General features: G+C 47.6%; 1 protein-coding gene across 4 annotated transcripts in view; it reads left to right on the forward strand.

Moving 5' to 3' along the window:
* Positions 1-9900, forward strand: part of AKAP10 (A-kinase anchoring protein 10) — a 46388-nt gene extending 36488 nt beyond the window's left edge. For 2 of the 4 annotated variants that reach the window (XM_019981637.2, XM_070773138.1), the window contains 3 exons: positions 384-436; positions 1063-1158; positions 4182-9900. In XM_019981637.2, the coding sequence (XP_019837196.2) occupies positions 384-436; positions 1063-1158; positions 4182-4187 (155 nt within the window). In that variant the 3' untranslated portion in view covers positions 4188-9900. The remainder of the gene's footprint in view (positions 1-383; positions 437-1062; positions 1159-4181) is intronic. The other 2 variants (XR_011561999.1, XR_011562000.1) reach the window with 2 other exon arrangements.
* The last annotated feature ends 2395 nt before the right edge of the window (positions 9901-12295 follow it).

A 12295-nucleotide genomic window follows, 5' to 3' on the forward strand; every position in this document is an offset into this window, starting at 1 on the left:
ATCCCTAGTTTGGGAAGACCCCATATGCTGCGGAGCAACTGAGCCTGTGTGCCACAACTGCTGAGCCTGTGCTCTGGAGCCCAGGAGCCACAACTGTTGAGCCCATGTGCCATAACTACTGAAGCACGCATACCCTAGACCCCGTGCTCTGCAACAAGAGAAGCCGCCACAGTGAGAAGCGCTACAACTAGCGAGTAGCCCCCACTCGCTGCAACTAGAGAAAAGCCCATGCAGCAACGAAGGCCCAGCGCAGCCAAAAATAAATGATTTTTTTTTTAAATTTTAAAGTTTATCTTTTAAAAACTGGGAAATGGCTTTTAATAATCTTTTTTAATGCAAAATTATGCATGAGGTCTGCATTCAACTTTGGCTTTGTTTACTAGGATCCATGTTCTCTCAAGCTATGAAGAAATGGGTGCAAGGAAATACTGATGAGGTAAATTCTGCTTTTAGTGTAAAAAGATTCTGTCTTATCAGGGGCATTTATTCCAAGTAAGGTTTCAGGCTTTCTCTCTCCTTATTTCTTGCTTAAGCAGCACGGCACCTTATTGTTCCCTTGTCTCAGAGGTGACAGGAAGGGGTGGCCCTTCCAAGATCTCACAGTTGCCTGGGGGCGGTGGTCCTCTGTCCAAAGACTCTGACCACGGAAAACAGTCAAGCAGTCAGGTTCCTATCAGTCAGCAGACATCAGTGATCAGTGCCACAACAGAACTCAAACGTTTCCTTCCTCACTGTCAGGTACACTTTCAGAAATAGAGGTTTGCTTTTTTGGATAGTTAGGTATATTGAAAGACGAGAGTGGAAGAAGAAAAATGTTTGATTTTGACCATCTAACATGAAACTAGTCATGCTGTTGGCTAGCCTGTAGCTGACTCTGAGGGGCCAGTGAATCATATGTAAATATACCAAAACCAGAGGGTGGCCTGGGTCCTGTGATAAATAGGAATGTGCTTCTTTCCAAATACATAGAAATGATATGTATATGCAGTTGTGTTTAGAACACTAATGTTTGTTGATTCTTCTAGCAAATAACTGTTTTCAACAATTTAATTACTTTTTTAGGCCCAGGAGGAGCTAGCTTGGAAGATTGCTAAAATGATAGTCAGTGATGTGATGCAGCAGGCCCAGTGTGATCAGCCGTTAGAGAAGTCCACAAAGGTAAGGACCCAGCCTGCATGAAACAAAAGAGAATTAGATCTAGATACAAGGGTGCAGGACATAGGGGGACTTCTGCTCCTGCCTTTAGGAATTGCCCTCTCATGATAAACAACCGGAAAACTGGCTAACTGAATGAAATGACTATTTCCAGATACTAGGCAACGGGCAGTAGACAGCTGTAGCCCCTGCAAGAAGGGTAACACTGAGGTAATACCTGGTTCACTTCCCCAAAGCAGTTTTCAACGTGCAGGGAGGAGGAAGCCTAGCGAGTTCATTGTCTTAACTGAGTTGAAGAGTCAGAAATTGAAGTTCAGAGAGCCCAAGGTGACTGGAACTCATAGGACAAGGTATTGGAAAAAGAAAGGCCTGCACAGAAAAGAGGCTCCAGAGATATTTAGAGAGGTCCTTACAAGGCCTTGGCCAAGTACTGGTCTCTACACAGTAGGGTAAAAATGCCCATTGTAGGAAAGAACTGCTAGAAATCAGTAGGCTGGACAGTTCTGGAACCTGGGGCTAGGAGTAGCCAATGAAGAAATCCAAAGGGAAATTAGAAAATGCTTTGGGCTGAAAATACAGCATAGTGGAGTCTGCCCTCCCTATTCATGGGCTCCACATCTAAAGGTTCACATCCATGGTTCAGCCAATCATGAATCAAAAATATATTTCTAAAAAAAAATTTTCCAGAAAGCTCCAAAAAGCAGAACTTGATTTGCCGTGTCCAGCAACTATTTATGTGGTATTTACATTGTATTAGGTAATTATAAGTAAGCGAGAGGTGATTTCAGGTACTCAGGATGAGGTGTTTGGGTTATATGGAAATACTACACCCCACACTATGTCAGGGGCTCGAGCATTCTCAGCTTGCTGGTATCTGCAGGGGCCCTGGAAATAGTGCCTCAGCATTCTTGGGGGATGGCCAAGCTTGTGGGGAACTGCTGAAGCCATTCTTACAGGCAGATTTGTAGCATTAAATGTTGATACTAGATGAGGAAAAGTCAGTCTTCTGTCTTAAACTAGAAAATGAGTAAATGAAACCCAGAGAAAGCAGAAAGAAGGAAATAAAAGTGAGTATCAGTTACTTTGAGGGGAGGGGGTCTGCTCAGTCATGTACATGCATCCATTTCCTTCCATTTTACTGCTGTTGCCTCTTCTCTCACTTTCCCCATTCATGTGAATTTGGTTTTGTACTTTGGGTTCTCTCAAGCACTGTTTTAGGAAGGTGTGAATAGAATGGGTGTGATCTCTTTGCCCATCTTTACCTGGATGTCACCAACAGTAATCCTTAGGAGATTCTGACTTGCCTCAACCTGTCTTTCTATAGCTTCACCAGCTGTCCCTGCAAGAGCCCCACAGATAACCCAGCAAGTTGGAGAGAGCCGCTTAGCCCCTTGGTGTTTTCTTCAAGAAAAGACTCCCAGTGTTCTTCTAGCTTTGCATTCTGTAACCTGAGTTGACTCAGGAGGACTTCACGTGACAGGAGAACTTCTGCTCAGACTCCTGATGATGGCATTAAACTGCTCTGCGTCACCCACGTTAGCAGGAGTTAGGAACCCAAGCTACCTCTGTTCACGTGATGTCCCCTGTAACCCTCCATAGTTTGGAGGCAGGAATTGAGATGTGGATCCAGCATCACCCGTTCCTTGCAGCTTTTTACTCTAAGAACTGTTGTTATCAGAGCTTGTTGTAATTTTGAACTTTTCACTGAGCTGATTCGGACCAAAGCTCTGCTCACTTTTGCAGACTGTCCTCTTTTCTGTGTAAGGGTGATAATTTGTACCTATATTTATCCTCACCGGCTTAGTCAAACCCAAAATAGCAAAGAGCAAGATAAAGGTGTAGAAAGAAGTGCAAGATGATTGTTTCTGTGATCCCCCATTACCATGTTGATGATCAAATATTCCACAGTATGAAACTGTTCTTTAGAAACCATTTTGGAAAGCAGATTTTCAACTTAAGGCTTTTCATTGTTGTGTGTTCAGATTGTATTACCATGTGTGCTTTTCATGTCTAAATCTGCAGGTATACTTTGCTTTTAACCTTACTTGGCCTTCTTTTTGGTTGGCCGAGATGACAATCCTGCAGCGTATTGGTGTGGTCAAAGCACTGGGCCAGCAGACCTAGCACCGTCCATTCTCGGTCAGTATGTGTGACCTTGTGCGAGTTGCTGCTTTCTGGTCCCTTCATTTCTTTATCAGCAGATCAGAGAAGTTGGACAAAATCTCCTCAGATCCCCTGTAATTCTCAGTCCATGACTATGTGAATGTGAAAGTCCTGCCCTGACAGACGAGGTCACAGCTTCTCCTTAACCCGTGTGGGTATCTCCCTGCTTTGAATCGGCTGCCCTGCATTTGTCTGTAGAAAGCACTTGAGCATTTAAACTCACAGCATTACTGACTTATTTCGTGTGTGTGTGTCCCATCTCACAGATAGTGAGGACCATGTCTTCTGTGATGTTTGTTTCCTTGTCAGTGCAGTGAGAAGGTGGACGCAGCTTCAGAAGCTCGGTCTCAGGCAGCCAGAATATCACAAGTCTCTGTTTTCTTGCTAGAAGCTCTGGAGAATTCCATGTTATGGCTCTGTCTCCATCTCGTGAATCCCCAGCAGATGGTCATTTGGTTGTCTGGGATTGTTCCCTGTCACAAAACAATGCTTTAATGAATAGTGTATGAAAGTCTTTGTCGCCTCTTAAGAGTGTGCTGTGGAGTTAGTTCCTAGAAACAGAATTATTTGTCAAAAAGTAGATATTTCACTCTAATATCGGAGTTATCTAGAAGGAAGGATAAAAAAGCAAGTCTGGTTCTCAGTCCTCATCACGTCACCTTCGGGTGGGCCACTTGGCATCTTCAGCCTTCCACTGGCTCTGCTGTAAATGGAGGTGATTGTAGTAGGGTCCTGAGGTGGAGCACATACCTGGTATGCGGGAGGCACTCACTCAGCGCTGCGTCCCCTTCTGCCTTGTGACAGTAGTGTGTCCCTGGTTGTAGAAATGTGCCTTACCTTTGTCTTTTCCTTCCTTTTTTCAGATATGACTAAGACCTGAGATCAAGGAAATCTGCTTTTGGAAAATAAGAAAACTTTTTTCCTTTGGTGGATTCCTCACCGCAGCCAATGAAAACAGCACTGTATTTCTTCTCACTGTCGTTCCCAGGAAAGAAGGGCAGACAATCCCAGACTTCCACCACGGAGAGCGGCTCGTAGACGCCCTGCCACCCAGATGATCGCACAGTGACAGTCAGAGAGACCAAAGGGCACTGTTTACACTACTAGAGATTAATCGTTTTCCAATGGCAATAACCCATCCACAGAAGAATTTAGCCCATGGGGATCTTCAGGGCCAGGTGCCATGGGAGGCGGGTGGGCGTGGAGCTGGTGTTTGATGCGCCGCTGTGGCGGTCTCCCACCCCAGCAGCAGCATGAGGCGGATGCCTGGGGTGCTTTGCTCCATCTCCTACACAAACAGGTGAGTCAGCCTGGCCCCAGCCAGGCAGAGCAGTGCCAGCAGATGGCTTTCCTTCCTGGGAATAGGGCCTGCACACAGGTGTTCATCTGGAAGGAAGATGAGAGGTCACGGGTCAAGTTGTGACATTGTCCTTCCCTTTGGTGGCAGTTTGCCATTTTCACATTTTAATTGCTCCCGGGATGCAGTACATGTAAATCAGCTCCTCTGCCGGAGGGGCCACCCTCTGCACTGTGAGCATCAGGCCCTACTCCTCCAACTTCTGTGCTCTGGAGACATCCCTCCCCTCACAGCACACAAGGAAAGGAATTTGCAACAACTGTCACTCCAGTTTTCCCAGTTGTACAGTTTTTTAAAGCAGGTGGTGGGCAGGGGTGTGGGCGGGCAGGGGTGGGGGAGAAAGGCCCTCATCTCTGACCCCCGCCGCCCATCTTTGCTGCGCCGGCAGTGTGCAGCTCGTGGCCTTTCTCATTCGTCCATGGTCATGAGACGCCCCTCGCTGCAGTTCCACTCCATTGGCCTCAGGGTCTGGGCCACACTGCCTTCAGCGGAGCCACCCTGGTGGTAAGCACACTCCATGGCGGGCGCTGCCAGTACAGCCTCGCCACCTGGACTGTTGGGGGAAGAACGTTCTCTTAGGTGTTAACTGCTTTTGCTCAGACTTTGCAAAAAAAAAAAATATATATATATATATAAATACATATAAATATATAATTATTAATCACCTCTGTCCTTGAGAAAGTCTTGAATGAATAGAGTTCCTTCCACTGCAATACCTGACTGTGCAAGAGGCACGCCATTTCATCAACAGATGAAGCAGAAAGGCTGTGTGTGGGTTTTGGTACTGTGTACCACCTCTGTTATTCCTCTAAAGCCAAGTGTTCATGTACTTAAACCATATTCTATTTAATTGTGTTTGATTTTAAAATATATATATATATGAATTATATTTAAAATTGTGTCAACTTTCTGCTTTCAGGGCATTTATGGCTCCTCTATTGAAATGTGTTGATTCTTCCCAGTATTTCCATTTGCTTTACAAGAACCCAGAACAGAGCCACTCCTGGACTCAGCCCTGTGTTTGGAGCGTGTGGCATAGACCCGAGTATTATTAGTTGCCTGTGCTGTGATTGACTCACTTTGTTCTTTTAACAGAATATTTCCATCCATGTCACTTTGCTTCAGTCTTTAAATAACAGAAAAGCAATATAAAGTTCATAGAATAAACTGTGGTTTTGGGTGACATGCCGCCTCTGCATGTTTTGGAATAACAATGTCTGTCAGGCTTTAGGCTGTTGACATGCGTGCTTTCCATTAAGATGCTGTCCAGTCCTATACCTGTGTGTGCTGTGCTTTCTCGGTAGGGATGCCGGTAGCTGTGAGGCCCTTATAAAGAGAAGGATAGCAGGCTGGAGACTGGCTGCCTTTTCCTGCCCCGCCTGCTGTAGGACATAGAAAGTGTGGCCTGAAGCTCTGTCTCTTGAGGCTCCTGCACTCCTCAGAATGGGAGGGGTCGTCTGGCCTTGAGAGCCAGGCTGTGTACAGCGTGCCCACAAAACAGGCTTCCCTGAACATCCAGCTTTAATGTCATGCTGACACCCATACACATTGTTAAAAAGAAAAAAAGACGTTATGAAAGGGTACCTTTTTGATCGGATGCGTTTTCATCACTCGTGTAAGATGTGATGAAAATAAAAAGCATGAGCCAAGCCCAGTGAGAGCAGTAAAACAGGGAGCAGCTGTTTTAACCTCTTTTGCTTGGGTTTCATTATTCAGTAGAACCTTACAAAGTGTATTTACATTTCTGAAGCTCTGGCTAGTTCAGTAAGAATTGGGAGGGGAGAGTCACTTGGAACAGACAAGTACAGACTTCTTTGTTTTTGTTGTTGTATTTAAGTACTGACAGCTAAGCAACCTGCTGATATCCTGGGCACCTCTTTTCAGGACACTGCTGTGGGCCGTGTTTATATACAATGACCGCTCGCCTCCCCTCCCCCACACACCAGTTTATTGGACTAGGGTTGATCTTCTGATCCACAGAGGCCCAGGAAAATGCTTTATCCTAAAAATTTTGCAAGGGGAAGGAGAAGTCCCAGTCTCTCTGTCTGGGTGATAGTGCACACAGGGCACTTACAAGTCAGGAACCCTGAGCCGGCGCCATGTGAACAAGCAGAAAATACAGAGACATGAGCACGTGGGAGAGAGCTGCTGCCTTGTAGCCATCAAGCCAGTGAAGGTTTCCTGCATCCTTGCCATGGACTGCGTCAATCCCTCAGGTATCCTTAGAATGCATTTTGGCTTTTTAAAAATCAATCTGAAGTGAGTTTTTCTTATGCACAACCAAAAGGACCTTGACTAAAATACTACCAGATAGCTCTAATCACTAATGATTGTGTGTGATCAGCATGTTTGCAAAATACCACTAAATTCTGGGGAATTTTTCTTCAGCAAACCTTTCTTGGTCATTTTGTATATTCTCTTAAAGTGGAATCCTAAACTCACAGAACTAAAAGACACTCCCTGTATTTTTCCAGGGAGGAGCTACTCTGGCCTGGAAAAGGGCAGGGCTTTGCCTGTTGAGGGACGGTCACCTACACTAGGGTCCTTGGACACTTCCCAAACCTCCTTCTGAAAGATAAACTCCGTTTCCTCTTTGGCACCAACGAACAGTAAAACCCAGAAATAGAGGGCATAAAATAGTGCCCGTTTAGTGAGTAGCTAATAAAAGCTTCAAATGAGGGAGGGCAGTGATTGATCACAGAATTTGTGAGTGCTGACCACTTGGTACTGGGCACAGAGTCTGGCCTTTGGTTGGAGCCGGACATGGGGGTTAATTCCAGCAGCATGTTCAGGGTTACAGCTTAGGAGCCCGACTGAATAGTTGCCCTACGGGGCCATCTGCTGAGGAGGGCTCTGCTTGGGCTCAGAGTAGGGAGCTGCGTCCTGTACGGAGTTGGGTGAGGGGGCAAGGAAATGGCTTGAGGGACCCTTGAGAGCAAAGGCCTAGAGGATGTCCCTGTGCACGGAGGGAAGCCTGCCTGATGCCTGTCACTCAGGGTTGGACCTCTTCTGCCTTCAGCTTGACGCCACCAGGTGTCTCCTCATCAGCTCCCTCCACCCAGTCTGTGGCTGGCAAACCACCCTGGGCACGACAGTGCAGCCTCGGGGCCCTCCTCAGCTGGCCCCTGGGGGTTGCTCTTGAGCCCAGGCAGAGCAACTGAGCCTCAGCGGTGGGTGGGCAGGTGCCAGGAAAGAGTGGCTTGCATTCAGCCAGAGGGAACTGGCATTTGCCAAGGAGCTAGTGAGGGTTGTGGTAGTGGTGTTTCCTGACACCCGGGTCCATGATAAGTGGCTTTCCAGCTCACTCCAAAATGGGTCACTCCAAAATGACCTGAGCTGACCTCTCCTTCCATCCCAATGAGAACCCACATGCTGGCACCCCGTGGGCCAGTGGGAGCTAGGCCTCCAGATCAGGTGTAGCTCTGCCCTGAGCCCATGGGCCCCTCATCTTAGCAAAGAGCCCTTTGTTTTTTTTAATGACAGAGCTGCTGGTCACCCATGCAGAAGTACTTTAATGCCTACCAAGTGTTGACGGTGCAGGGACACAGAGTAGGGTGAAACCCTCTGGGCCACTGGAGCTTCCACTCCAACAAGGAGACAGGTGAGAAGTGCATTTGAAGCGGGTGCTGGAGTTTTAGAGCCAGGACAGCCCTTTGAGCTGATGATTTAACCCCGGTTCCTCCCAGAGCCCTGGCAGAGGTCACCAGGGTTCATGACCTCACGTGTGTTTCCCCCCCCCCCCCCCCCCGCCTTTGAACCCCCTTCCTAGCCCCCAGAGGGCTGTCTGTGTGCAACTCTGTTCCCTCATCACCATTGTTTCTCAAGTGTTGAGCACCTGGCTAACAGCAAGGGGTCGGGCACCTTGACCCCTGGGGCTCCCCAGGTTAGGCCCTGTTGGGGTAGACCTAGGAGCAGCCTCAGCCCCATGGGGCTCTCTGCAGAACTCTGGGAGATGTGAACCTTATAAACTAGAAATGAGGACCCTAGTGTAAAGTTACTACAAACGTGATATGAAAACCCCGATCTTGGCAAGTCTCACTGTTGGGCTGACACTGAGGTGGTCAGCCCCTTGTGAGGTCCCCTCTAGAGATGGTTTCATACTAACCAGCACTGGGAATGCCCCGTGCCAGGTGCTCTCCCAAGAAATCCATGTAATACTCCTCTAAGCACGCACCTTTTTCTTGTTATTAACAGGGAGACAGGCTTTGGAGGAAAGCGGCCCCTCCAGAGCCGCAAGTCAAGTCCAGGCAGCCATTCGAGACATCCCGCCCATTACCTGAAAAGCCGTGATCTTACACTTCATGTGCGTCAGGGCCCCCTAGAGAACACGTTCAATTGGATTGCTTCCCCTACCCTGATCCACCCCAGAATTTCTGGGTTAATGCATGTGGCGGGGGGCAGAAGGGGAGGGTGCTGAGATTTTGCATTTTAGCGAATTCCCAATTGCTGCTGCTGAGAATCTCAGAAGCTTTCCTGTAAATTGGGAAATGAATGTTTTCATGCCCTCTGATCGAGAGTGCCCACACTACTCAGAAGTGTAACTTGAGACCCGTTACTCACTCAAGCACATAAATCCCTTATCAGCATTAGACGGCTGTCCAAGCCGAGGGCACCTGGGATGCTGACCCCATCTGGGACTCTTTGGCCCTGTCCCCAAGAACTACTTCCCAGTCACCCCCACAATCAGACTGTCATCTCCTACAACTGCTCTACCTCTGGTTTCCCCTCACATTTCAGTCCCAAACAACCTCAAATCAGGCCCTCCCATGGGAATGGGTTAAAGGAAGTGCGTGGGAAGGGTGTGAATGATTGTAGGGGGGTTCCCTCCCTGTCACTAGTGGTGGGTTTTGTAAACCAGCTTCTAAGAGCAAATTCAGAAGCAATAAGCAAGTGGTTTTGTTCTAAGGTTGATAAGCCTGCACGACATGACAAGGGAGGGCTGCGGAGGACTGTCCTGCCGCTGGATTGGGTCAGGCTTCCCAAGGCCAGTGTCAGGCACGTGTCTTATGCTGCATCTCAGACAACCTAGGAGGAGTGCCTCCAGAAACCGTGGCTCTATCAGTATGAAGACTTCAGTGTCCAAGGTGCACATGGAGAGTGGGAATAAAGTTGTTACTTGAAATGTGAGATGGGGAAAAAGCAATATTTTGTACTAATGTATTCTTGTATATACTGTTATTTTAAATATGCACATGTAACTAAATAAATTAGATGTTACAACTAGACATCTGACTGTCTCATCAACATTCCAAAAGATTTACACTCTGATACCTTAATTAAAAAAAATTTTTTTTTCCTTTATAAAAATCCAAGATTTGCCTTCAATGTAGGATCACTTATATGATTCATGAACTCCCTGTAGTCTACTGAAGAAAGTCCAGATTTCGTATTTAGCATTGAATGCCCTGGGTGACCTAGCCTACGAGACCTTGCAATCCTTGACCTTCAATCTCACGCTCGTCCTCCACGGCTCTGCAGATGACCTCCCCACCACTGTCCCCAGGGAAGTCCTTCCACTTTGAAGTCTCACTCCTCCAGCCTCCTCCAAGACCCTCCCTGATATCCAGTCCACCTGAGTCCTCTCCCTTATCCCCACCGAGCACATCCTCATACAGCATCCAACTCGAGTGGGTCAGGGCCTTTCTGCCCGACCTGATGTCAGTGAGCTGTTCTAGGGAAGGCCTGGTTCTGACATTGAGGATCATGGCCTGGGAGATGCTGGAGGAAAAAAAGAAAAAGTTTACTTTAAATGAACCAGGCCCAGCTCATGGTCTTCCTGGGCACCGTCTGCCCAGGATCAGAACCAAGGCTTCCCATGCCTTTGAGTCAGAAAGCTCCGTACCTGTTCACACAAGCGGCTTTCACTCATACGGGTCCAGCAGCTCTCAAGGGGCCCAGTGTCCCGAGACCCTTTCAGAAGGTCTGCACGGTTAGAACCATTTTCATAATAACACTGAGATGTGAACTGTCTTTTGCACTGTGTGAATATTTGTATTGATGCAAAAGTGATCGTGGCCCCTTAGCAGGAACCTGGACACACTGTGCCGGAGGTCCTTGTATTCTTTCCCGCCATTCACTTGCCATTAAAAGAAAAAAGAGCCAGTTTCCTATAAGAGTAAAGCGGTAATGATTAATTTTTTGGCCACAACACTCAGCATGCAGGATCTTAGTTCCCAGACTAGGGATCAAACCTGTGCCCCCTGCATTGGAAGCTCAAGGTCTTAACCATTGAACCCCCAGGAAAGTTCTGAAGAAGTAACAATTATTAATTTTATTAAATCTCGACCCTTAAGTGCATATTTTTAATGTCATGTGGGACCTCATGGGAGGACCCAAGGAGCCCTCTGTACATCGAGGGGCAACTTGGCTTAGGAGAGGCTCTGGCCCTGGCTATCATGTGGGACCCCCACGAGGGCACACCTGACCAACTGGCTACTCAGGCTTGGGTCTTACAAAGACATTTTCTTTCATGAAAATGAAGGAAGTGAGCCTGTCTTCCCTTTGAGAAGAAAACACTGTCAGTATTTATTGCCCAGGATGAAATTCGACTTAAAGCAAAAACTAGAATTTTGGAAAACTGATATTCACCATGGTGGCCTTGATAGCTTCCTATCCTGAAAGCCATTTCTGATGAGCTCTAACTTATAAATGTGATTCAAAAAAATATTGTATGATGAAATTTGTCATATTTGGAAGATGTGCATAATCCAGTGAACAAATATTGTCCAAATGACCGATATGTGATTCACCAAACCATGAGTAGGTGAAAGACTGGTTCAAAGTGAGACCCATGGATAGGCTATGAAGGGTTGTGAGATGAGAAAGTCTGAGAACTGCCCCAATGGTCCACCCTCAGGCCAGTGTAGGAAGCCACACGCAGGAGATCAGAGCTTACTTGCACTGTGCTGTTTGCATGAAAGGGAAACCTGGGTCGAGAAGATCCCCCAGAGAAGGGGATGGCAACCCACTCTGGTATACTTGCCTAGAGAATCCCATGGACAGAGAAGCCTGGCGGGCTACAATCCATGGGGTTGCAAAGAGTCAGACACAACTAAGCGACTTAACACACACAGCTTCCATTCCACTTGGTGCTGCACCCTTGCTGTGGGTCGTCAGCCTTTCCCTCACCTCCCTGGACCTCTGTGTCTTCTGCAGAAATGGAGATAATGGTTCTTCAGCACCAGGTGGTGGCAGAGAGTGTTCACTGGTTTGGGAAATGTCTGGCAGTGCAATCGGAAGGTTTGGGTGATGAAGAGAAGGGTGGAGTTGGATTTCTTTGCTTTATTATGAGGACAGACCTACTCTAATACTCTCCTTCCCAAGGCCGCCCTCACAGTGCAGACTCAGGGCTTTGTGTGCAGGCTCGATTCCTCCTTCGAGGCGACTCTAATCACAGAGTTTGTTTATAGTGGAGCCAGCCCTGGGAAACAAGCCTTCCTCCTCCTCTCCCCACCGTGGGGAGAACTGCTGAGCCGAGGTCTTCAACCAGCACGAGAGGAAGTGAACGTCCTGTCCTGACCGCAGGGCCCCAAGCCACCTCCTCTGCCTCTGGGGGCCCAGCCTGTGGCCTGTCTGAGGTCAGCAGCACAGCTGGTGGGTCAGCCTCTCAGAGAAGGAAGC

The sequence above is a fragment of the Bos indicus genome, chromosome 19 (assembly GCF_029378745.1).
Source record: "Bos indicus isolate NIAB-ARS_2022 breed Sahiwal x Tharparkar chromosome 19, NIAB-ARS_B.indTharparkar_mat_pri_1.0, whole genome shotgun sequence".
NCBI lineage: Eukaryota > Metazoa > Chordata > Mammalia > Artiodactyla > Bovidae > Bos > Bos indicus.